This window comes from Dermochelys coriacea, chromosome 2 (genome assembly GCF_009764565.3).
Source record: "Dermochelys coriacea isolate rDerCor1 chromosome 2, rDerCor1.pri.v4, whole genome shotgun sequence".
In the NCBI taxonomy this organism is placed as follows: Eukaryota; Metazoa; Chordata; order Testudines; family Dermochelyidae; genus Dermochelys; species Dermochelys coriacea.
This window is the reverse complement of record NC_050069.1, coordinates 225899710-225926741: the sequence shown is the minus strand read 5'-3', so window position 1 is coordinate 225926741 and position 27032 is coordinate 225899710. Positions and strand designations below refer to the sequence as shown.

The following is a 27032-nucleotide window of genomic DNA, read 5'->3' as shown; positions in this document are numbered from 1 at the left end:
CATACTGCTTGGATTGTGTACTGTACCTGAAACTCAGCCTTTTCTGTGTAGCTATATAATAGCAAATAAGGATTTTTTGATATTTGCACATTTTCCTATCCATTTCATATACTATATAGGGCAATATATATTTTACATTGATTTTTGTCAAAGTGTCCCAGTGTATCTTTGAATATTCCTTATCTTGAACTTTTTATGTAAACTTTTACAATAAATAAATACAAAGATGCTCACCAGAAACACAATAGCCTATTTTTCAATGTCATTATATAATTTTAAATATTGCTTATACTACATGGCATAACTTAGACATTTTAAAAAAATATAATCTGTGTAATTTAACTATTTTTGTGCACAAATTTTGCTGTTCATTTTATATTAAGCTACCAATATAATATTCTTACAAAACCTCCATAAATTACATTTATTGATATAAAATCAAAGGCTGCATTTTAAACATAAATTCATCTTGAATTATGTCATTTTCCCCATCTCTAATTTCTGACTTCCAACCCTACCACATTCTCCCAGTCTCCTTCCTCAGCCTGCACGTGTAATCTTGGCCACTAAGGTGTTGGCTCCCCATCATAATGAAGCACAGTCATTCTTTGAAAAAATGAAGTGTATGAAATATAGTTAGTATACTGTACTGATATAAATAAACTAATGTTTATTTTATAATTATATATCCATCATACATAAATGAACAGACTGATGTGCTCTATATTTTAAAAGTACATGTTTCCAGTGCAAAATAAAATAATAATTTGTGCTGCTTTATTATCATAGAATCATAGAATCATAGAATATCAGGGTTGGAAGGGACCCCAGAAGGTCATCTAGTCCAACCCCCTGCTCAAAGCAGGACCAAGTCCCAGTTAAATCATCCCAGCTAGGGCTTTGTCAAGCCTGACCTTAAAAACCTCTAAGGAAGGAGATTCTACCACCTCCCTAGGTAACGCATTCCAGTGTTTCACCACCCTCTTAGTGAAAAAGTTTTTCCTAATATCCAATCTAAACCTCCCCCATTGCAACTTGAGACCATTACTCCTCGTTCTGTCATCTGCTACCATTGAGAACAGTCTAGAGCCATCCTCTTTGAAACCCCCTTTCAGGTAGTTGAAAGCAGCTATCAAATCCCCCTCATTCTTCTCTTCTGCAGACTAAACAATCCCAGCTCCCTCAGCCTCTCCTCATAAGTCATGTGCTCTAGACCCCTAATCATTTTTGTTGCCCTTCGTTGTACTCTTTCCAATTTATCCACATCCTTCCTGTAGTGTGGGGCCCAAAACTGGACACAGTACTCCAGATGAGGCCTCACCAGTGTCGAATAGAGGGGAACGATCACGTCCCTCGATCTGCTCGCTATGCCCCTACTTATACAACCCAAAATGCCATTGGCCTTCTTGGCAACAAGGGCACACTGCTGACTCATATCCAGCTTCTCGTCCACTGTCACCCCTAGGTCCTTTTCCGCAGAACTGCTGCCGAGCCATTCGGTCCCTAGTCTGTAGCGGTGCATTGGATTCTTCCATCCTAAGTGCAGGACCCTGCATTTATCCTTATTGAACCTCATTAGATTTCTTTTGGCCCAATCCTCCAATTTGTCTAGGTCCTTCTGTATCCTATCCCTCCCCTCCAGCGTATCTACCACTCCTCCCAGTTTAGTATCATCCGCAAATTTGCTGAGAGTGCAATCCACACCATCCTCCAGATCATTTATGAAGATATTGAACAAAACGGGCCCCAGGACCGACCCCTGGGGCACTCCACTTGACACCGGCTGCCAACTAGACATGGAGCCATTGATCACTACCCGTTGATTATTATCATCATATATCATATATTATCATATATTATCATAGCTGGACAATAATATTTATTTTCATGTTGTCCAAGTTGTGCAACTAGCAAATTTCTTTTTCCTCATGTGAGGAACCTCTCAGGCAGTGGCTTTCAATTTATGGCCCACAGACCTCTGGGGGCTCCGCAAACTAAGTCTAAGATTTCCAAAGGGGTCTGCACCTCCATTCAAAAATTTTTGTGGTTCCACAAATGAAAACAGTTTGAAAACCACTGCTCTAAGAGACTCAAACTATAAGCATGACCTTTAATAACTTTTATAGTTCTGCTTTTTAAAGTGATTATAAAAATACTTTACTTACTTTACTCTGCAAGTCTACTCCTGGGGTAAAATACTGGCCCCAGTTAAGTCAATGGCAAAGCTCCCATTGACTTCAGTGCGGTTAGGATTTCATTCACCCCCTTCTGTGTATTCTGAGTCATAGTTGCTTAATTTAATGTCAAAAATAAATGTTTAGTGTTTTTAACTCCTAATAGCACTGCTGAGCCAACACAGACATGGATGAGTATGAAGGGAAAGGACCCAACTTGACTGGTTTTTGAAGGGTTGGTTTTGAAGGGATGGTAGAAAAAAATGTATTTTTACTTGTAAATTAAGAAATGTGTTTAGGAAACCTGTGGTTCTTGACACACGTGATGTCTCAAAATGTCATTTTTAATAGTCATTTTTCAGAGCAGGACTGTCCTTTAAAGAAGTTCCCTTCTGGTTGTCCTTGTGCTCATGGAACTGCACAGTGCTTAGAATGTTGCTGTTGGGTCCCATACTGTTCATCCAAAAGGACTGTAACCTGCCTGTGTCAGAGTGGGTAGTGGATATGCAGAGTAGCTTCCGTTAATCCATACTTCATTGTCAACGAACCATTTGTGGCTGTGGTATATCAGCCTTCTGGCATACAACTCCACATGGAATAGGATTTTTTTTTTTTAATTCTTTGCGTTTGGCCCAAAAAGGCGTATTTCAGTGGGGAAGAAAGACAGTTGAGGAGATGACAAACTTCACTTTTATTAAATGATAACAAATATTTTTTTGTGAAGGACTGAAGTTTTGTGATTTTTACAGAACTGGTGTGAGGTTACATTTTACTCTGTCTTAAGGACATTGTCAATAACTTTGCACAGAACTAATACAAATTCTACTTTAATGTTACTCTGCTTTGCAAAGGACAAAAGTTATGGTTTATCTTTTTTGGTAATATTAGCCAAAAGTACTTTGTCTGAAGTACACATCTCACATCATTGTTGAGCCAATGTGACGTGTAGGCTAGTGAGAAGCAGTAGTTTCAGACACTAGAAGCATTCTAAAGGGTCCATGTACCTAGACACAAATATTCAAGTTGGAGAATTCTGCATTGTTTTCACTAGGCAGATTATCCATGTAGTCTTTACTTGTGTTTTACAGAGCAATAGTGCATCACTGGCCAATACATATGAAACCTGATAAGGAGGAAGGGCTTATAATGTAAATGCCTACAAACGTGGCACTGCTATCTGTATTTAAAAAAAGAATTACTAGGAAGTTTTTCCTCATAATTGTAGCTTTCTGTAGTTATTTAATATAACAATTTGTAATATATTTTAATTGATTGACTATGGACTAATATAGATATGCTAATGTAGCATTTATGTGACTTATGTACTTTCCTATCTTAAACCCAAATCCTAGTATCACTGAATAAATAGCAAAACTTTCATAGTCTTCAGTAAAAAGAAAAGGAGGACTTGTGGCACCTTAGAGACTAACACATTTATTTGAGCATAAGCTTGCGTCCGATGAAGTGAGCTGTAGCTCACGAAAGCTTATGCTCAAATAAATGTGTTAGTTTCTAAGGTGCCACAAGTACTCCTTTTCTTTTTGCGAATACAGACTAACATGGCTGCTACTCTGAAAATAGTCTTCAGTGGGACCTGGATTTGGCCCCACAAAATAGAATGTGAGGGGAAAAAATGTTTTTATTAGTTTCTATTTCATCTATATGTACAGGCATACTCTACAGAAGGCTAACAACAGACTCCTGAAGATTCTGTTAGAGGTTGTGAAGACAACTGTAGCTGTAGAAGAAACAATTGGTCTTCATGTCCTTGGATTACTGGATAGACCTGGGAAAGACCCTCCTTCTTCTAAAACTGTTCTATGGGAGTCAGAGGCCGAGCAATCAGTAAAGCCCTGTGTCCATATGGGATTTGAAAAAGGTACTGGAGTCTTAATTTCTTTAGTGGATGTCACCGGAAAAAAATAGTAACCATTAAAAATTACTGAATTTCCATTTTAGGAAAATATATACTATAAAGTGGTTACTCAAATGGTAAATAAAGATGTATTTAGTATTTACTGTTTCTATTTGCTGTTTATACTTTTAATAGTTTCTATTCTCTGCCCCCCCGTAGCCTTAAATCTGTGGCAAGTTACATCTTGGAACAATTTATAACAAGTTTATAAAGTCTGAGGTAATTTGAGACTGGCAACTTCTCACAACTGAAACAGTGAAATCTTTAAGTGACCTCTCAAAGTGCTGCTTACGAGAAGTAGTCATCTAGTGCAGGTGAAGAAGAATTGTACTGGTACATAATATCTGGGGATTCTTTGAGATGAACTCTTAAGAGTACATAAGCATAAACATTCTAACTTGTTACTCTAATAAGGGTAGTCTATTGTACAGATTTTGTTCTGTGTATCTATAGGGGAAAGAGACTCTGCTTTTGAGGTTTTGACTTTTTACTCAGATTTCAGAATGGATGATTAAGCTTCCATCTTTAATTTGGTGCCTGTTCAGGAGAACCTAATGCAATGGTTCTCAACCTGCGGCCTGCCAGTCGCTTGAAGTCCAGTCAGCACAGAGCTGTGGCCCATGTGACATCCTCAGAGCCATAAAGGTAGTATTGGATGTGGCCCACAGTGGTAAATAGGTTGAGAACCACTGACCTAATGACTGAGATTGACTGGTCTTTTGATACGTTTTCCCCCTGTGAATAGGGTAGCCATACTCTTAGTCTGAATGGATTGGCGAAGGAGGTATAGTATGGTTGCTTTTCCACCGTGTCTGTTGTCAAGGTGGTTGTGTTACCCAGGGTTTTCAGAACCAAAGCAGCGGTAACTTAACTTTTTTTTTCCCAAGCAGTGTCAGGAATAAATCAATGGGGACACAGCTCCTCCGTCTGATAAATGATTGGTACAAATAACTGTGCTTTTGCCTAAAGGTCTCAAGCGCGCGCGCACACACACACACACACACTCACTCTGTAGCAGTGGGTTCAGAGTATTCCAAACATTTATAGTTGCCCAAAGTCTAAGATGTTTTCGAGAAATTAGCAACCAGGCTTCCAGGGACCCTCCTTCCCTCGGCTGCTGGTAAGTTTAGGTGTTCGCTCCTGGCCCAAAGAAAAGCTTCCTCTGACTGCTACAAAATCTATTCTTTTGCTTAATCTTTTATAGCTAATTTAAACAAAGCACATAATTCATAGTGACTATTAGTAGGCCACCATAGTAACCCTCTAGTGGGTCACCAGTTCTCCTAATTTCAGTAAACTACTCATTATCTCTTATCAAAGCATTTCTAGTATTTCTAGTCATAACAACAATAAAACTTATATGTCAGGAGCACTTAAAACGAAGATCAGCTGTCCAAACATTCCTTCCTTTCTCATGGTACTTTAACTCTCTGTCCCACCTCCCATTCTGATTAGCAAAACTGCACTCATGCAGCTGTTTGGCCTTGCCTCTCAAAGTACTAAGATTATTCCTTTCTGTATAGTATTTGGGGTTCAGCTAGCAGTAGCTGGACACAAAAAATGGCTGACTGCAGTAATGTCAAATTCCGGTGTTACAGTTGAGAATAAGTACACTTTCTTCTTTGAGGAGTGTCCCTGTGCATGCTCCACTTCAGGTGTTGGTGTGTTTCTATATCTGTGAACAGAGAATTTCAGCAGTAGTGTCCGTCCAGGTCGCATATGTGCTGTCCCCATCTCGTGCCTTTAATGGCGCCTATCTAGCGCATGTGACCTGACCGCAATCAGTTCCTTCTCAACATAGCTCCCAGCAGTGCGGTATCTGATGGCTTTATTTACTGGGTAGAATAATTAGAATAATTGTTTGTTTACTAGTTAGATTTACTTACTCTTTTTCTTCCTTCTTTATTTTTCTCACTGCTTCTGAAGGTGGGCAGGAAATACTGTTTTGTATTGTAGTTTAAATGAATTACTCAAGTTCTGTATTTATATGCCTAGTAAGGAATCTATTTGACAAAAAACATTTTCTGAATCTTTTTCATTGTCTGTATTGTTACAGACATACATCTGACAGGTATTTTGAAATAAATTACCAAAATAATTGAAATTGGTGTGATCATACTGTATTATTTTGACAAATAAAATATGCAGAATTTTGAAGAATTTTAAAATATTGTATGAGGAATTTTTAATTTTTTGGCACAGAATTCCCTCAGGAGTAATGTATGTGGGAAAGGATTTAAGTTTACAATGACCACGTCTATTGAAAACAATGGTTTGTAATGTTCTTCCGACTCAGTGCACAGTTTGAGCTATGGAAAATGTACTGCACCTTCACAAATTCTCTCTCCCAGAGAAATGTGAAGAATGTAATCATATCTTCTGTGATGACTGGAACACAACTAGGCATAGTTACATGTGCCACTTCCCTATATGTGCCACTTCCCATATTCACAGACCATCTACTAATGCTTGCTGCCCTCCTTCCACATACCCAGTGAGCTTCATCTACCTACAGCACACATGCTTGCTGCCCTCCCCCAGACAGGTGTGCATACATGTGTTTACAGCTATTCATCTGTCATACACACACATTTGCTGTGTGTATATATGCACTCAAACTGCATATATACACTTTCTGCCTTCCCCTGCACACATTGCTGTCATTAATTATTTGCTCCTGTTTATACATACAAGAATTATACAAGAGGTGATTTGTATTATATGTGCTGTAAATATACTGAAAAACACAATATAAAAATATTGGCTGCATGCATTTGCCAAGTGGATGGATGCAATAAAAATTCATGTCTGGTTTACATGCTATCATAGTATGTACAAGGCTGCAGAAGGCCCCATAATTAGTGTTTACTGTGTACTTGTTCAAAGGCCCCAAAGTGCAGGAATGTTCCATTACATAGAAGAGGCCTGGGTCTCTTTCCTGCCAAAGTTCTTCTGTTCTTCTCTCTGTGTTTGTTAAAGGTGGATTTTACAGATGGGTGCACAGCATTCTTTCCCCTTGGACCATATTGGTCTGTGCCCCCTCTGCCCCACTAGTGAGAGACAAGAGTAAAGTCTGAATTTCAGTCATCCATATGTAAGCTTGTTGCCAGTATTCTTTTTTATATGTCTTCTTGCATTTGAAAAAGAATTGAGTGAAATTGAGGGGCCAAAGGAAAGAACATGTCTTATAGACAAGATAAAATTATTGTGGAATTAATCTCTTTTGCCTGTGGTTTAGATGTGTGAGTGCACAGTCTGTAATTTACTCTTACAAAATTATAATACAAAAGCTTCCTTGCAGGGGACACAGTTCCTTCAGTAGGAACTGGACTGACATTTATTTGGTGCATTTCTGTAGTGATTATTGTGGTACATTATTTTGCTTTTCTGTTAGAGCATTTGCTTTTGGAACATTTGCATTAGTGTTTCTATAAGAAAAAAGTCCTTATATTTGTCCTATTTTTTTAACAATGGCAAGTATGAGGAAATGTTTATTTGCAAGATTTTTACCATAGCTTTGTGGAAATATAAAAGAAACATCACCCTCTTCTGCATCCAAAAAATCTTAATTGTGAAAGCTGAGACTACGTATAAAGAAAGATTCTTCTATAAGGTTTTTCTTTGTCTATAGTCAAGTGGAAAAAGGCGTATATCTATCAATCAAAGTAAGTTCACCACCAGTTTTCTGAATATGATCCATTTATTTCTAACTTTGTAACTGTGCCTTTTGTAGTATAAGGCCGTGGCTCTCAACCTTTCCAGATTACTGCATCCCTTTCAGGAGTCTGATTTGTCTTGCATACCCCAAGTTTCACCTCAGTTAAAAGCTACTTGCTTACAAAATTAGTAGGGCTCTCAAGCGATTAAAAAAAATTAATCATGATTAATTGCGCTATTAAACAATAATAGAATACCATTTATTTAAATATTTTTGGATGTTTTCTACATTTTCAAATATATTGATTTCAATTAAAACACAGACTACAAAGTTTACAGTGCTCATTTTATATTTATTTTTGATTACAAATATTTGCACTGTAAAAACAAAAGAAATAGTATTTTTCAATTAACCTAATATAAGTACTGTAGTGCAATCTCTTTATCTTGAAAGTTGAACTTACAAGTGTAGACTTAGGTACAAAAAAAACCTGCACTCAAAAATAAAACAATGTAAAACTTTAGAGCCTACAAGACCAATCAGTCCGACTTCTTGTTCAGCCAATCACTCAGACAAACAATTTTGTTTACGTTTGCAGGAGATAATGCTGCCTGCTTCTTGTTTACAGTGTCACCTGAAAGTGAGAACAGGCATTTGCATGGCACTGTTGTAGCCAGCATCACAAGATATTTACATGCCAGATGCACTAAAGAGTCATATGTCCTTTCATGCTTCAACCACCATTCCAGGGGACATGTGTCCATACTGATGATGGGTTCCGCTCGATAACGATCCAAAGCATTGCGGACCGACACATGGTCATTTTCATCACCGGAGTCAGATGCCACCAGCAGAAGTTTGATTTTCTTTTTTGGTGCTTTGGGTTCTGTAGTTTCCACATCAGAGTGTTGCTCTTTTAAGGGGTCTGAAAGCATGCTTTATACCTCATCCCTCTCAGATTTGGAAAGCACTTCAGATTCTTAAATCTTGGGTCAAGTATTGTAGCTATCTTTAGAAATTTCACTTTGGTATCTTCTTTGCATTTTGTCAGATTTGCAGTGAAAGTGTTCTTAAAACAAACGTGCTGGGTCATCATCCGAGACTGCTAAAACATGAAATATATGGCAGAATGCGGGTAAAACAGAGCAGGAGACATACAATTCTCCCCCAAGGAGTTAACTCACAAATTTAATTAACACATTATTTTTTAACAAGCATCATCAGCGTGGAGGCATGTTCTCCGGAACAATGATCGAAGCATGAAGAGGCATATGAATCTTTAGCGCATCTGGCACATAAATTTCTTGCGACGTCAACTATAACGGTACCATGTGAACTCCTGTTCTCGCTTTCAGGTGAGGTAATTAAGAAGCAGGCAACATTATCTCCTGCAAATCTAACAAACCTGTTTCTTTTAGCGATTGGCTGCACAAGAAGTAGGACTGAGTGGACTTGTAGGATCCAAAGTTTTACATTGTTTTGTGTTTGAGTGAAGTTATGTAACAAAAAAGCTACAATTGTAAGTTGCACTTTCATGATAAAGAGATTGCACTACAGTACTTGTATGAGATAAATTGAAAAATACCATTTCTTTTGTTTATCATTTTACAGTGCAAATGTTTGTAATAAAAAATAATATAAAGTAAGCACTGTATACTTTGTATTCCGTATTGTAATTGAAATCAATATATTTGAAAATGTAGAAAAACATCCAAAAATATTTAATACATTTCAGTTGGCATTCTGTTGTTTAACAGTGCGATTAATAGCGATTAATTTTTTTAATCGTGATTAATTTTTTTGAGTTAATTACATGAGTTAGCTGCAATTAATTGACAGCCCTAAAAAATAGACATAAAAATACAAAAGTGTCACAGCACACTATTACTGAAAAATTGGTGTAAAATATATATATTTTATAAATTATGTAAATAAAAAAATTACTGAAAAAAACCTACCAGCACTGAAGCCCAAAGACAAGCCCCATCATGAAAGCAAGAAGCACAAAAGATACAAGAGTAGGTTCCCATAGCAGACTGCTCATAAACTCAGCATTCCCTCCCTATGCCACACCTGGTCAGATGAAACATTAAATGCAGATCCCACGGAAGTGCCACTGAAGGTCCCCTCGGCTGGCGGGTAAAGCCAAGCGAAAGCGGAATCCATCATTACCAGCGGTCACCCTTGTACCGAAGCACTCAGACCACCTGGCTGCTAACATGACACCAACCGTTCTGTCTCGCTTATCGGATAAACCAACTCTGCCAACTTCACTGGGTCCCTCTAGAGTCTCAACTGGGTGCCCCATGGACCCCTGGCCACACTGAGACATTCCACACAGTGGAGGAGATGATTCTGTTAAATCCGCAATCTCCACCTCTCTCGGGCCCTGCTCTTATCCAGGACACTACCACACTCGAATATGAACCTTTGCTCCTTTTGCAAGAGAAGCCCATCTCTCATGCACTGCACTGCAGCCCTCTGGCACCAACAGTCTGGCCACTGATGGAACCATCCTCTGACTCCAAGGAGTTCTGGGACATGGCACCACCACCATCCCTACTGCCCAGACATACATCTCAGACTCCTTATCCTCCTGCTTATGACCTACCCAGGGATGCCTGGTACTCCTTCCCAGGGGCCCACCCAGACTAGTGGACCCTTCATTCTGGCCCTACTGGGGGCCCTGGGACCCATACAAAAGGCATCTGGAGTCATCCCAAGGGTTCTGCCAGGCTTCCCCTGTACACCCTCCTGCACTGTCGGTATACAAAAAGGGGGATATCAAGTCGGTACTGCCGGTCCCAGCCAGAGCTCCTCGTCACTGGAGGAGGCAATCATCCCCCTCCTGCTCTCTCTGCCAGATCATCACCAGCAGTATCAAGACCTGTTGAGGAGGGTGGCCACAGACCTGCAGATTCCATTGGAGGAAGTCCAGGACCCAATCACTGCCTCCTGGACATTCTCCAACCACAAGGACCTTCAAGAATGGCGCTCCCAATAAACAAGGCCATCCTAGAACCAGCTCAATCAGTGAGGTACACACCAGCCTTGTGCACCCCAACACCAAAGAGAGCAGAGGGAGCATAGGCACCTACTCTGTGTGTGCTCCGGGGCTGGAGCATCCATGGGGAAAAATTGGTGGGTGCACTGCACCCAGCAGCAGCCAGGCTCCCCACCCCACCCCAGCTCACCTCACCTCCACCTCCTCCCCTGAGCGTGCTGCATCCCCGCTTTTCCTCCCAGCACTAACAAGCTGTGGAGGGGGGGGAGAGGTGGGGCCGGGTAGGGGATTTGGGGAAGGGATTGGAATGGGGGTAGGGGTGAGCGGGATTGAGCACCCGCTGATGCCAGGAGAAGTTGCCGCCTGTGAGAGAGAGAGGTATTTTGTGCCGGCTGATGGGACGATTTTTTTATTTATGCACCTGATTCCCAAATCCCTGGTCATCCATGCAGCTGCTGATCCCTCCCACCAACTGATCCTTCAAAAGGAAGCAAACGCTGTCGTCCTTAAGGGTGTGATAGAGTGCATTCCTCCCCAATACCAGGGTAGAGGCTTTTGTTCACCAGACTTCCTCATCCCGAAAAATGACTGGACAGCATCCCTTCCTCAATCTCTGACTACTAGATAAATTTATCAGGAAGTCCTAATTTTGAATGATAACGCTGGCATCAATCATCCCCTACCTCCACCGGGGAGCATGGTTCATGGCTCTCAACATAGAAGATTCTTACTTCCATGTGGACATCTACCTGTCGCATTTCAGGGTGGGGCACCAACATTTCCAATCTCAGGTATTCTCATTCGGCGTTGCAACAGCACCACAAATGTTCATGAAGGTCTTTGCGGTGGTAGTGGCCCAGAGGAGGAATCTAGGATACTCCCTATTCCCCTACCTGGATGACTGGCTCCTCATGACACACTTGCAGCTGAAAGTTCTCTCGGCAGTCTTCAAAATCTCCTAGTATTCCTGGGTATCTGCGTCACTGAAGACGTATCTATTTTGACACCCACACAAACAAATACACTTCATAGGGGCAAGACTGGATTTGATTGCTGCACGAGTCTTCCTCCCAGTGGATCATTTCTCTGCGATTAAGGCCTTCATTGCTCATCTTTGCTATAGGCCTCGCACCATGGTCCGCCAGTACCTCTCTCTCTCAGGGCATATGGTGGCCTGCACTTATGTGTTTATGTACAAACTGGGTTGTACATAAATATACTAGAACTCAGGGCAGTCCATCTCATCTGCAAAGCCTTCCTTCCCCTGATATGGTCCGTTCACATTCAGCTTCTCTCTGACAACATCACTGCTGTTCTAAGTCTGTTCGGCTATGGAACTGGTGCATCAGGAGCCAGGTGACAATATATGCTGCATACCTGCCGGGCACCCAGAATTCTCTAGCCAACAGTCAGCAGAACACTACACCTAGACCATGAACGGCAACTGCACAATGTAGTCCTCAATGATCTCTTCACCCAGGGAGGAGCCCCTCGTTGGGACCTCTTTGCCTGTCAAGCGAATCAAAAACTTCCATGCTATTGCTCCAGGGCAGCTCTAGACAGGGGGCCTAGGAAGATACTCTCCTTATAGATTCATAGATACCAAGGTCAGAAGGGACCATCCTGATCATCCAGTCTGACCTCCTGCACAGCGCAGGCCACAGAATCTCACCCACCCACTCCTATGAAAAACCTCACCCATGTCTGAGCTATTGAAGTCCTTAAATCATGGTTTAAAGACTTCAAGGAGCAGAGACGCCTCCCTCAAGTCAACCATGCCCCATGCTACAGAGGAAGGCGAAAATCCTCCAGGGCCTCTCCAATCTGCCCTGGAGGAAAATTCCTTCCCGACCCCAAATATGGCAATCAGCTAAACCCTGAGCATATGGGCAAGATTCACCAGCCAGATACTACAGAAAATTCTTTCCTGAGTAACTCAGATCCCATCCATCTAATATCCCATCTCAGGGGATTTGGCCTATTTACCCTGAATATTTAAAGATCAATTACTTACCAAAATCCCATCATACCATCTCCTCCATAAACTTATCAAGTAGAATCTTAAAACCAGATAAATCTTTTGCCCCCACTGCTTCCCTTGGAAGGCTATTCCAAAACTTCACTCCTCTGATGGTTAAAAACCTTCATCTGATTTCAAGTCTAAACTTCCTGGTGGCCAGTTTATACCCATTTGTTCTTGTGTCCACATTGGTGCTGAGCTGAAATAATTCCTCTCCCTCTCCTGTATTTATCCCTCTGATATATTTATAGAGAGCAATCATATCTCCCCTCAACCTTCTTTTAGTTAGGCTAAACAAGCCAAGCTCCTTAAGTCTCCTTTCATAAGACAAGTTTTCCATTCCTCGGATCATCCTAGTAGCCCTTCTCTGTACCTTCTCCAGCTTGAATTCATCCTTTTTAAACATGGGAGACCAGAACTGCACACAGTATTCTAGGTGAGGTCTCAACAGTGCCTTGTATAACAGTACTAAAACCTCCTTATCCCTACTGGAAATGCCTCTCCTGATGCATCCTAAAACCACATTAGCTTTTTTCACAGCCATATCACATTGGCAGCTCATAGTCATCCTATGATCAACCAATACTCCAAGGTCCTTCTCCTCTTCCGTTACTTCTAATTGATGCGTCCCCAATTTATAACTAAAATTCTTGTTATTAATCCCTAAATGCATAACCTTACACTTCTCACTATTAAATTTCATCCTATTACTATTACTCCAGTTTACAAGGTCATCCAGATCCTCCTGTATAATATCCCGATCCTTCTCCGAATTGGCAATACCTCCCAGCTTTGTATCATCTGCAAACTTTATTAGCACACTCCCACTTTTTGTGCTAAGGTCAGTAATAAAAAGATTAAATAAGATTGGTCCCAAAACTGATCCCTGAGGAACTCCACTGGTAACCTCCCTCCAACCCGACAGTTCGCCTTTCAGTAGGACCCGTTGCAGTCTCCCCTTTAACCAATTCCTTATCCACCTTTTGATGTTCATATTGATCCCCATCTTCTCCAATTTAACTAATAATTCCCCATGTGGCCCGGTATCAAATGCCTTACTGAAATCTAGGTAAATTAGATCCACTGCATTTCCTTTATCTAAAAAATCTGTTACCTTTCAAAAAAGGAGATTAGGTTGGTTTGGCATGATCTACCTTTTGTAAAACCATGTTGTATTTTGTCCCATTTACCATTGACTTCAATGTCCTTAACTAATTTCTCCTTCAAAATTTTTTCCAGGACCTTGCATACTACAGATGTCAAACTAACTGGCCTGTAGTTACCCGGATCACTTTTTTTTCCTTTCTTAAAAATAGGAACTATATTAGCAATTCTCCAATCATTCGGTACTACTCCTGAGTTTACAGATTCATTAAAAATTCTTGCTAATGGGCTTGCAATTTCCAGTGCCAATTCCTTTAATATTCTTGGATGAAGATTATCTGGGCCCCCCGATTTAGTCCCATTAAGCTGTTTCAGTTTCGCTTCTACCTCAGATATGGTAATATCTACCTCTATATCCTCATTCCCATTTGTCATGCTACCATAATCCCTAAGATCCTCTTTAGCCTTATTAAAGACTAAGGCAAAGTATTTGTTTAGATATTGGGCCATGCCTAGATTATCTTTAACCTCCACTCCATCCTCAGTGTTAAGCGGCCCCACTTCTTCTTTCTTAGTTTTCTTCTTATTTATATGGCTATAGAACCTTTTACTATTGGTTTTAATTCCCTTTGCAAGGTCCAACTCTACTCGACTTTTAGCCCGTCTCACTTTATCCCTACATGTTCTGACCTCAATTAGGTAGCTTTCCTTGCTGATCCCTCCCATCTTCCACTCCCTGTATGCTTTCTGCTTCTTCTTAATCACCTCTCTAAGATGCTTGCTCATCCAGCTTGGTCTACAACTCCTTCCTATGAATTTTTTCCCCTTTCTTGGGATACAGACTTCCGATAGCTTCTGCAGCTTTGATTTAAAGTAATCCCAGGCCTCCTCTACCTTTAGATCCATAAGTTCTTCAGTCCAATCCACTTCCCTAGCTAATTTCCTTAATTTTTGAAAGTCAGCCCTTTTGAAATCAAAAACCTTAGTTGCAGATTTATTTTTGTTAATCCTTCCATTTAGTTTGAACTGAATTAGCTCATGATCACTTGAGCCAAGATTGTCCCCTACAACCATTTCTTCTACGAGGTCCTCGCTACTCACCAAAATTAAATCTAAAATGGCATCCCCTCTAGTCGGTTCAGCAACTACTTGATGAAGGAATCCATCAGCTATCGCATCTAGGAAAATCTGAGCCCTATTATTATTACTAGCACTGGTCCTCCAGTCTATATCTGGGAAGTTAAAGTCTCCCATGATCACGCAGTTTCCATTAATATTTACTTTATTAAAGACATTAAAAAGGGCTCTATCCATATCCAAATTAGATCCCGGCGGTCTATAGCACACCCCAAGCACTATCGTAGGAGAGGCTTTACTAGTTTTCTTCCCCAATGTAATTTTTGCCCACACGGACTCTGTCTTATCCATTGCATCGCTTCTTATTTCTTTACATTCTACCTCATCATTGATATACAATGCTACTCCACAACCTTTACCTTTGTTTTTGTCTTTCCTAAAGAGCACATACCCTTCAATACCTGTAGTCCAGTCATGACTACTATTCCACCATGTTTCTGTTATCCCTAGAATATCTGATTTCACTTCCTGCACCAGTAGCTCTAGTTCCTCCATTTTGTTACCTAGGCGTCTCGCATTGGTGTATAAACATCTTAATTTTTGCTGTTTGGCCTCGCTCACATTTTGTACCCTATTAGGCACAGTCATTCTACAGCCAGTATAACCTATTAGACTAGTATCCACACCACCCTCGCTCCTTATATACATTCTCCTACCCACAGCTGTATCCTTTCTTACTTCGTCTTCTTCCCTCTCGATGCTAAAATCTGGCGTGGAGATTTCCTGGACATCTCCCATCCATCTCCCCCTAATTCCTAGTTTAAAGCTCTCTTTATCAGTTGTGCCAGCCTCGATCCTAGAAGTCTATTTCCTTCCCTACTCAGATGAAGTCCATCCCGAGAGAACTGTCCTCTGTCCGTGAATGCCTCCCAGTGGCCATACATTCCAAAGCCCTCCTTATAGCACCACTGCCTAAGCCATCTGTTGACAGTCATAATCTTGTCACACCTTTGTTGCCCTTCTCTAGGAACAGGAAGGATCCCGCTAAAGATCACCTGAGCCTCAATTTCCTTAAGCGTCTTCCCCAGCCTAGCATAGTCTCCCTTAATACTTTCCAGCGAGAATCTAGCCATATCATTTGTTCCCACATGTCCTGGACAGGTGACCTCCGCTGTGCCTTTCCCCCCATATCTCTACTGTTGCAGGTTCTTCACAAGATTCGCTGGGATAGGGCCAACATCATCCTCATGGTGCCCTACTGGGCCTGGCAGTTCTGGTTCACTGATCTCCTGAAACTCTTTGCCTGACCAGTCAGGCTCTGGGCATTCCTGGATCTCCTTATGCAAGATCGGGGAAGACTCCAGCATCCCATCCTGGATTCCCTTCACCTCACAGCCTGGTATTTGGAATGGCATTGAGTATAGTCCATGAATACTCTGTCCTGATTCGACAAATCTTCACCCAAAGCAGGAAAACTTGCTATCTCACAAAGTGGCAGCGCTTCCTGGAGTGGGCTCACTGCCATTACCCCTCTCTGGACACGGTGACCATCCCAGTTGTGCTGGACACCCTACTTGCCTTCTGGTCCATCTTCAAAACCATCTGGGCTTGGTGACTTGTTACTGTTTAATTTATTCTGGCTGGTGAATCTTGCCCATATGCTCAGGGTTTAGCTGATTGCCATATTTGGGGTCGGGAAGGAATTTTCCTCCAGGGCAGATTGGAGAGGCCCTGGAGGTTTTTCGCCTTCCTCTGTAGCATGGGGCATGGTTGACTTGAGGGAGGCTTCTCTGCTCCTTGAAGTCTTTAAACCATGATTTAAGGACTTCAATAGCCCAGACATGGGTGAGGTTTTTCATAGGAGTCGGTGGGTGAGATCCTGTGGCCTGCGCTGTGCAGGAGGTCGGAGTAGATGATCAGAATGGTCCCTTCTGACCTTAGTATCTATGAGTCTATGAATCAGTTTGTTCCAAAACCTTTATTGACTCCTCAGTCTGGGACAGTTCCTCAGATTTGTCACCTAAAACGAATGGCACAGATGTGGGAATGCTTTGCTGTTTTCAAAAGAATACATCTGGAGACTTACGCTTTCCATGGAAATAGTGGTTTTTAAAGTGCATTTCTACACTGAAAAATGATTTTGTAAAAATTCCATCAATGGTTTCTATATTTACCATCCCACAGTGACTTCCATATTCCAGTTGTTCACTCTGCAGACTTAATCAAAACTCAGAGAGTCAAGCTAGGTTTTTTCCTCTTCAAGTATCCTTACTATTTGTAAAGTTTCTGCAGGCCAAATAATGGGTGACACCTGGGTAATCGTACTGCATTATTGGGGCTTGCATGGGTGTAACTAATTAGAATTGAGTAAATTATTCCGTTGGTGATGTATTAGGAAAAATAGAATCCCTCTCACGTGCTTTTAGCTTTGTTGGCTCTGCTGATTTTAGGCCTCAATCTTGCCCCAGCAGAGCTCAATGCAGGATCAAAGCCTTAATCACTAAAATAAACAAATATGACTCTGAATAAACACAAGAAACAGATCTGTTAAATATAAATTAATAAATATAAAAATTGTTGTGTTTCACAATAAAATAGCACTTTATATTCATTACACTGCTGAACTCAGGAGATGGGAGATGCATAATCTGTGTGTGTATATAAATCTCCCCACTGTATTTTCCACTGAATGCATCCGATGAAGTGAGCTGTAGCTCACGAAAGCTTATGCTCAAATAAATTTGTTAGTGTCTAAGGTGCCACAAGTACTCCTTTTCTTTTTTTTAATACTAGTAGCGTCGGTAAAGAGAGAATGATAATATTAGCATCATCTGCTGAAATGATGAGACCATGTCAGTATTGATTATGAGCAAGCTTTGAGGCTTGAAATTTTTCCATTCATATTTCTGATCAGCCAGAAGTTGCAGAAAAGTGCTGCATATCCACGCAGTTGCTTTGCAGAAAGAATACTTTGTGTTCTAAAGTAACTCACTATGGCCCAGTGCAACAATACTTCTCAGGCAAAACTTCTATTAATGTTCAGGGATTATACGCTATGACCATTAGGCTGCACTGCAATTATGTAATTTGAGTTTCAAGTTTCATTCCAAATTCATTAACATTAACAAAACTTTAATAAATGTCTTTCAAGCCAGAGTTTAAAAAAGTATGAAAAATTTAGTTGTAATATATTCAAATTAGTAGGTATGTTTTTATTCTACTTTGAGAAATTGAAAACTGAAAAGCAAAATGGGAAATAAAATTTTAAGTCAGTTCTGGTTGCTTGAAGACATAGATTAGAATAAACTCTAATATTTCATTGTATCTAATTATATTTTGTCTGTAGCTGTGCTACTATACTATGGGTGCTTATTTTGTCAGATCTCAGAAGCTAAGCAGGGTCTTTCCTGGTCAGTTCTTAACACGGGTGACCTCAAAAGAGCATAAGGTGCTGCAGTAAATGGTGGTGGTGTTTTAGTAGGAAGTATGTTTCCCCCAACTCAGTCTGTAGCTGGTACAGCATTGGGAAACTCTACAGTGCTGGATGTCCATCTTAGATAAAGATCCTTTCTACTCTGAGGATATTAAAGCTCCTGTGTCACTATTTCAAGATACCGAGAGGCCTTTCGGCTTGGGTGATGAGTAATCCAAATGACATATATTATTGTAAAAGTATAGAATAGTTAGTTCCACTGAAGGTCTTGCATTACAGAGGTTTGGAATCTTAAGATGCTAAGAAAAATCTTTATTTCCCCAAACCTACCCTAAAAGTTGTGTAGAGCATTGACAGAAAATGGCTGCCAGCCACGCCTGAGGTGACTGCACTTTATTGGTTGTGAACAGAATTCTAATGTTCAGTGTCTATAAAGTGCTTTGAAATCCTGTGTAGATGAAAGGTGCTGTGTGAATGTAATTCTGTTCATCCAGTTATTCTTTTCCTTCATATTTAAAATTGTGCTTCTTCCTTTTTGTTCTTTTTTTTAAATGGTATGAGTTTAAATGAGTTTAAGAGATTTTGTAAAATTATGTTATACCCATAAACTAAAAGGACCTATGAAACAGTACTGATATAACTTTAAGAAAAAATATTAACAAATGTAATATAAAATTCAAACGGTCAAAACCAAAACCAGTTTTAAAATTTGATGTAAAAGTAGTTTGTTGTATATGGGTAAGAAGCTTGATTATGGTGAAATAAATGCGAATGACATGAAATTAAAAGTGTGATCATTTCCCTGAATGGTATAGTTTAGGCATAAAAATGTATAATATATCAACTACATTGTTAAACACGTTACAACTCATTTAAAAAAAAATTAAAACTAGAATCTTGCACTTCTTGCTGTATTCCTGCCAAAATAGCTGTTGTAGGAGTTGGTTTTTCAGAGGGCCCAACCATTCTTATGACAATTTGAAGGAGGGAGAGCAATAAAGAAGAAGGAAGAATAGGTATAAAGAGATTAGATTAAACCTATGTACTAAATACAATTTTTTAAAAAAACAAGCGAATTCTGAATAGGCTGCTGTAGTTCCATTTTGAAGTTTTGTTAACTACACAAACTGTTCCAGCTTTGCTGTCATGATTCTTCTGCAGACTAAATTATTATTTAGTCTGCAGAAGAGAAGAATGAGGGAGGATTTGATAGCTGCTTTCAACTACCTGAAAGGGGGTTCCAAAGAAGATGGATCTAGGCTAGGGATCGGCAACCTTTGGCATGTGGCCTGCCCGGGGAAGCCCCCAGCGGGCTGGGCCAGTTTGTTTCCTGCTGCGTCCACAGGTTCGACCGATTGCAGTTCCTGCTGGCTGTGGTTCGCCGCTCCAGGCCAATGGGGAGCTGCAGTCGGCTGAACCTGCAGATGCAGCAGGTAAACAATCTGGCCCAGCCCGCTGGGGGCTTCCCCGGGCAGGCCGCATGCCAAAGGTTGCTGATCCCTGATCTAGGCTGTTCTCAGTGGTAGCAGATGACAGAACAAGGAGTAATGGTCTCAAGTTGCAGTGCGGGAGGTTTAGGTTGGATATTAGGGAAACCTTTTTCACGAGGAGGGTGGTGAAGCGCTGGAATGGGTTACCTAGGGAGGTGGTAGAATCTCCTTCCTTAGAGGTTTTTAAGGTCAGGCTTGACAAAGCCCTGGCTGGGATAATTTAGTTGGGGATTGGCCCTGCTTTGTCCAGGGGGTTCGACTAGATGACCTCCTGAGGTCCCTTCCAACCCTGATATTCTATGATTCTTGATATCATCAGAACCCTTAAATGGAATAACAACTCAATACTTAATTTACAGATCCCTGTTACTTGTTTCATATTTAATTGCTGAACAAGCGTAGATTAATTGATACCATTACTTGCTCCCCCCAAAAAAGTCTTTTCCATCTGTCTCCAAAGCAATTTCATGGGGAAATTACTTCACTTTCTGTAACTAAAAAACAGGAATGACATTTGGTGTGTCATGCACAGAGTTATGAATTGCTAATGCCATGCAATATATTGAGTAATTACTGTTGACTGTCAGATATTATGAATTGGAGAACAAACCTGTTCAGTCTATGAAATTTAAACCTTGGGTAAAAAATGGCAGAAAGATATTTTAAAGATTATATTATTTTGATAAAAAAAACTTTTCTATTATAAGGTTATTATAAGGAAACATTTTTGCCAATTCAAAATCTAATAAATCTAATAATCAGATAGTGCTTCAAAATTCTGTAGTAACATAATGAAATAATCTACTGCTACAAGACATTAATGTATTGTTATCGCACTCACCCTACCGTTGTTGAAAATTTCACCTGTTGCCTAAAAGGTTTGAAAACTGCCAATATGTGCACTTTTGTCTCTTGCTTTACTGAATCCCTACATTCTAAACATTCAAAATCCAGTGCTTGCTGATTACTTGTATCAGGCTAAAAAAGCCTTGGGCAAAACTGTGTCTGCTGCTGCTTTTCAGACAGAAAGGATATTTCATATGAAACTGAAATCAGATATCAGAAATATTAAGGACTAGAAAAAGACCATGTTGTCCATCAATACAGACCCTACATGTTCACCTGAAACATTTGTCATTGGTTTTTATACCCCTTTAACCAATTTACAGTTCATTAATAATATTGCTGACTATCAGTGTGTTCAGTATTCCAGTCACCTTCATTCCAAGAAATTTTGTATGAATTGCTTACATTATTGTGCTCAACTAATTTGTCTTTGTATTTTAATTAGTAATTTTCTTGAACAATTGGGCTAATTCACAATGCCACATTTAGCTGTTGATGGCAGAAAAGATTATCTGTTTCTTAACCTGGTACTCCATATTAGGGGCCAGTCCTACAAACCATTATTATGGTCTACTCGCAGTAGTAAGAATTACTGTCCAATAATAACAGTTTGAAAGATCAGGCTCTTAGAGCCCAAAGCAGTACTACCAGTCTTTTCAAAATATTATTCTCTGTTCATAACTTCTTTCTCTGCTTGTTCTCTAATTAACTTGCATTGTATCTTGCGTATATATTTTTTAATGTACAACAGTTTCTCTGTATGTCTTTGTGGTGTCCTGCTTTGAAGGTATAAATATTTTATAATTAGTTTATACCTTGTCTCTAATCATAATTCATATGTGTAATTTTTTAATTTTAAATGCTGAGTCCGTATATAAAGATTATTGTTATTGCAGAAGAGCCCTCTTCCTTATATCACAGTACTGATTTGGGAGATGATGCTACTATCAGGTGGGCAGAAGTAACAGATGAAGGACTTCAGCTGACTCAGCATCTCACAGGGAGTGGCTTTGCTGGAGAAGAGATAAACCCTGACAATGAAGAATTAGTTCTAAATATTAGTTCTCGACTGCAGGCAGCTGTTGAAAAACTTCTGGAAGCCATCAATGAAACCAGCAATCAGGTAGGGTTACCTAACTGTAATATGCTTTGAATTTGCAGTGGTAGGCCTTTTTTTCTTTTGTTTTCATTAATGTATTATTTGTATAGATGCAGACTGTATATCAGAGGTGGACAAACTATGGCCCGCGGGACTGTCATGCCTGGCCCTTGAGCTCCCGGCCAGGGAGGCTAGCCCCTGGCCCCTCCCCCGCTTCTCCCCTCCCCCGCAGCCTCAGCTCGCCATGCTGCCAGCGCTCTGGGCGGCGGGGCTGCGAGCTCCTGCTGGGCAGCAGGGCTGGCTCCGGCCAGGCCATGTGGCTGCCTGTCCTGCTGTTCTGAGTGGCATGGTAAGGGGGAGGGGAGCGGGGGGGGGTTGGATAAGGGGCAAGGGGTCCTGGGGTGCAGTCAGGGGACAGGGGCGGTTGGATGGGGTGGAGGTTCTGGGGGGGAGATGGTCAGGGGATGGGGAATGGTGGGGGTTGGGTAGGCGTGGGAGTCCCGGGGGGCTTGTTAGGAGGCGGGGATGTGGATAGGCGTCAGGGGACAGGGAGCAGGGGGGGTCGGATGGGGGTGGTCGGTCCTGGGGAGGCAGTTAGGGGTGAGGGGTCCCAGGAGAGGGTGGTCGGGGACAAGGGGGGGGTTAGATGTGTCGGGAGTTCTGAGGGGGGCAGTCAGGGGGCGGGAAGTGGGAGGGGGAGATAGGGGGTGGGGGCCAGGCTGTTTGGGGAGGCACAGCCTTCCCTCCCCAGCTCTCCATATCATTTTGGAACCCTGATGTGGCCCTCAGGTCAAAAAGTTTGCGCACCCCTGCTCTATATTCATAAGAAAAGAAGAATATTTCTGTATTTTCCTTAGAGCTCTGATCCCGCAAGCAGTTGTGCATGGGATAACTTTACGTATGAGAATAGCCCCTTTGAGCTGAATAAGACTACTCACATGGGTAAAGTTACTCACATGTATACATGTTTACGTGTATACGTGTTTGGTTTGCATTATGTTTTTGTGGAAGGACTTCAGGCATCCACAGCTTTCCCTTTGCATAGCTTTTAAGTTTACGCTAGCTGAGGCTCTGGCCCAAAGCCTTTAATAGTGATGTGTTTCAGTGAGCTCCCAGCATAAACAAAGATTTACAATACTCAGACGTTGAAGGTGAAGACTTTTTTGCTCTGTATGTTATCTTTGCATATGTACTTTTGTAATACAATAGGAAAACTAGGTAAATGGAATTTTAAAAATATGCTCTGTTGTGTTAAATATCTAATTTAATGAATCTTTTACATCCATGTTTAGAAATGCATTATTTTAGCCCAGGTGCATTAGTAGGCATGGGGGCGGTGTAAATGTTTTTCTTCACTTTCCACAGGGATAGGCCACAAGAAACCATACTTGACGTATAGTTTGTCCCGTCTGACATGAAAAATGGTATTGTCCATCATATTTTTTCAGCAGTCATTTTAGTTATAAACTGGGCTTGGGATGCACATAGGACAGTTGCTTTGATGCAATGGACCATGATGGGTGTGAAATAGTTGTGTGCATGCAGTATGTATGGTAAATGATCCACAGAGTAGGAAGGATTTGAGTGATAGATTAATGACTTCGAAAAAAATTTGTCAATGTGTTGGGCTAAAAATTCATCTTTTAAAAGTTGTTCACTATTGATTGACACAGTAGAACTTGAGAGCCATTATAATTTAACAAGTTAATGGTATTTTTCCATATTAATATACATATCTGAATATATAAATGTGTACTTATCTTAGAGACTAGAGCAATTCTTAGTTCTTATCTTAGGTAAATATACATTCATAATCTTTTAAAGTTTTTCTTAAAAATGATGCAAAAATAATACATTTAAACTATGTTAAAGTTCAGATGCAAACAGGATACAGTAGAACCTCAGAGTTACGGAGACGTCGGGAATGGAAGTTGTCCATAACTCTGAAATGGTCCGTAACTCTGAACAAGAGGTTACGGACTTCAGTCATGGTGGTAGTGGTAGGGGGTTGGGGCTGCAGCCATGAGGATGGGGGTCCAGGTGTGATGGGGGAGTCAGTGCTTCTGACCCTTGGGTTGCCAGGGCTCCGGATGGGGAGCTCAGGACTTCTGCCCTATGGGAGCTCCGGGGCTCAGGGCTTTAGACCTGCAGGGAGCACTGGGGCTTGGGGCTTCAGCCCCACAGGGGGTGCTGGGGCTCCTCACGTCTCCATTACCGATTTTGTGGTGGAGCTTGGGGCTTTAGCCTAGGGAAGAAATCTGGGGCTGAAACTGGCTCTCCCATTTTAGCTAAAGCCCAGTGCCCCCCATAGGGCTGAAGTGCCGAGCCCCGGTACCCCCAGCGGGGCTGAAGCTAGGAGCGGAGCCGTGGGGCTGAAGCTCCAAACCCCAGCACTCCGCCCAGTTTAAAGCCTTGAGCCCTGGTGATCCCAAGGATCAAAAGCCCAGAGGCCCCTCCCTTGCCTGGAGGCTTGACCCCCTCCCACTCTATGGCTGAAGCCCCAACCCCCCATGGCTGAAGCACTGAGCCTTGGCGCAGGACTGAAGCAGGGAGCGGAGCCCCAGAGCTTTCCCTCTCCCAAGTCTAAAGCCCTGAGCCCCGCTGCTCCTGAGAGTGAGAAGCTTGGAGCCCTGAAACACACACACCCAACCCTGCAACTGCAGTCTCAACTCCCTGTGGCTGAAGCCCTAAGCCCTTAGGCAGTACAGTATTTGCTGGTTTGGTTTTTGTTTTTTGGTTTTTTTGTCTGCACTGCTGCCTGATTGATTACTTCCAGTTCACTGGTAAATCCATAACTCTGGTGTATCTTTGAGGTTCTACTATAAGGACACAAGGAAATTCTAATACTGGCAAAAGCTGAATTTAGGGTTGATGGTCTGATTTATCTCATCATGGTGTGCCTTTTTTTTCTTCACTAAGGCGTTCAGCCAGAACCTTGGATTTTCTAGCTTGTGCTATTGTTTGTCTAAATTTAGTTATTTGAACTTTGCTACTTTATAGTAGATTACACTGCATAATGGTTTCACGAATGTGATGTTCCACGTGCATGAGGAATAAGTGATTTCTCCATCTGGAGGGTGAAGCAGGAGGAAAAAAAAGGGAAAGCAAATGTTGAGCTGTTATGTGCTATAAACTTTGCCACAGAGAGGTTTTCAGTAGCACTGCAGTTTACAGTAGATGCTATCAGTTCATTTTACAGCATAAAGAAAACACAAAAGGGTGCAGTGTGGATATTTGTACTTTGTGGTCATTTCATAAAACCAGTCAGAAGGTACATTTTTTTCCATCCTTCTGTTTATGGTAATCTAATGTTGATATGTTTTGACATATTATACAAATGCCCCACAGCCTTGGCAGACATGATAATTTGTTATTCTAATTATAAATGTACTTCTTGTGCGGTTATTGCACATTTGCTATAACTAATTTGTATAACTTTTTATTTCTGTGTTCTTCAGTGCTATATTGCATATTATTCTCACAAAATATGAGATGTAGTGGGTAATACTAAAATGTAAACATTTCTCTTACAGCATTAAATTATTGTTGTTGTTTATTATTTTATTAGAGACCAGAACCTTTGGAATAGGCACTATACAAACAGAACAAAAAGACCTCACCATAATTTATCATTTAGAATAGGAATATGTTTCATCTTTTTGGCATCCTGTCAATACTTCGACATTTACAAATGTTTATTTTGTAGTGTCAGAAAAGATACATCATTTTGGTTCAGTTCCTTGCCTCTATTCAGCTCCCTTATACCACTGCTGCAGGGCAAAGATCTGGAATACTAGCTTAAACAGAATCCCTAGGTGGCACAGAGCTGGTACAGGTGCCTCTATACCATTCCCTTTCAATCCTCTTCCCTGGAATAAGGGTGTGGTAATACTGTGTCAGAGGAAGGGTTGTTGACTGAGATGTACTGTATCTTGTGCTCCATTAATCCTCAGTTGTATAATAGCACCTAGGAGACTATTCTAAATTAGCACAATTCTGAGGTAGCTCCAGATTCCACAGCAGATTAAATCAATTGCCAGAACCCCCTGACACTGGGGGAAGCATTAGGAGGCATAATGCCACTTTTGTTCTCTCTGTGCCCCTCACTCCCTCAGCTCCTCAGATAGGGCCCAGTGGGCAGGTCTACAAAGAGCAGGTCTACACTTAAAATGCTGCAGCAGCACAGTTGCACCTGTGTAATGCTTCAGTGAAGATGCCACTACGTCAACAAGAGAGCTTTTCCCATTGACATAGTTAATCCACCTCTTCGAGAGGCTGTAGCTATGTTGATGGGCAAAGCTCTCCCATTGACATAGCACTGTCTACACCAGGGGTTAGGTCAGTATAACTGCATCACTCAGGGGTGTGGATTTTTCACACCCCTGAGTGACTTAGTCTACCAATATAAGTTTATAGTGTAGACCTGGCCAAAGTATATCTGTCAGTACTTGGTAGTCTTATACTGGAATGTGATCCAATCCATATGCTAGAATTTTGCATCTTAAAACCTAATATGGTATATTTTACAATCCCAACAAAAACAGTGGCATGGATGATGATGTTAGATCAATCTGTTGAATTAAATTCTCCAGGAGACATTAGTTTGAGAGCAATCTTTGAGGCGCCACTCTTTAAACTGGCTGGGATTAGAAGTATTCCAGAGGCAGAGTTTGCTGTATGCTACAGACCCCTTGAGTAGCTGATCTAACAATGACATTAGACTCTAAAACGGTCTGCCTTTTTAATCTCTGAGTAAAATGCATAGAGCAGTGCTGATAGAAATGGAAGGAGTTGGAGGGTTACATAGAATAGCAGCAAATCTAAGTTGACCAAATGGAACGAAAATTCAACTACCTTGCACTTTCTGATATCATAGAGAAAACCATTTGTGTTTTAATTCATATCCAAAGCATCATATATCCAACAAAATGACAGATTATGGTACAGCATATTACAAAATGTATGGCTCTTGTAGCAACATTTATCAGAGAAAATTAGAGACAAAAACACATAATTGTAGCTAATTACTCATAATTACTTAAGTATAAGTAGAATTGTTCATAGTATGTTGTTTTCTTGCATAAGCATTTAAAGAGTAGGTGATTGATAGATTACAAAATAAAGGAATAGAGCAGTCAAATGTTACAGTAATAATTAATGGAATATGTACCACTATTATAAATGTGATATCATTTATTTTTATCCAGTTTAT

At 40.9% G+C, this 27032-nt stretch overlaps 1 protein-coding gene across 21 annotated transcripts in view; it reads left to right on the top strand.

The window, feature by feature from the left end:
* AKAP9 (A-kinase anchoring protein 9) overlaps positions 1-27032 on the top strand; it is a 232724-nt gene that overhangs the window by 138732 nt on the left and 66960 nt on the right. For all 21 annotated transcript variants that reach the window (XM_043509321.1, XM_043509325.1, XM_043509336.1 and 18 more), the window contains 2 exons: positions 3845-4053; positions 21618-21844. In XM_043509321.1, coding sequence (XP_043365256.1) covers positions 3845-4053; positions 21618-21844 — 436 coding nt within the window. The remainder of the gene's footprint in view (positions 1-3844; positions 4054-21617; positions 21845-27032) is intronic.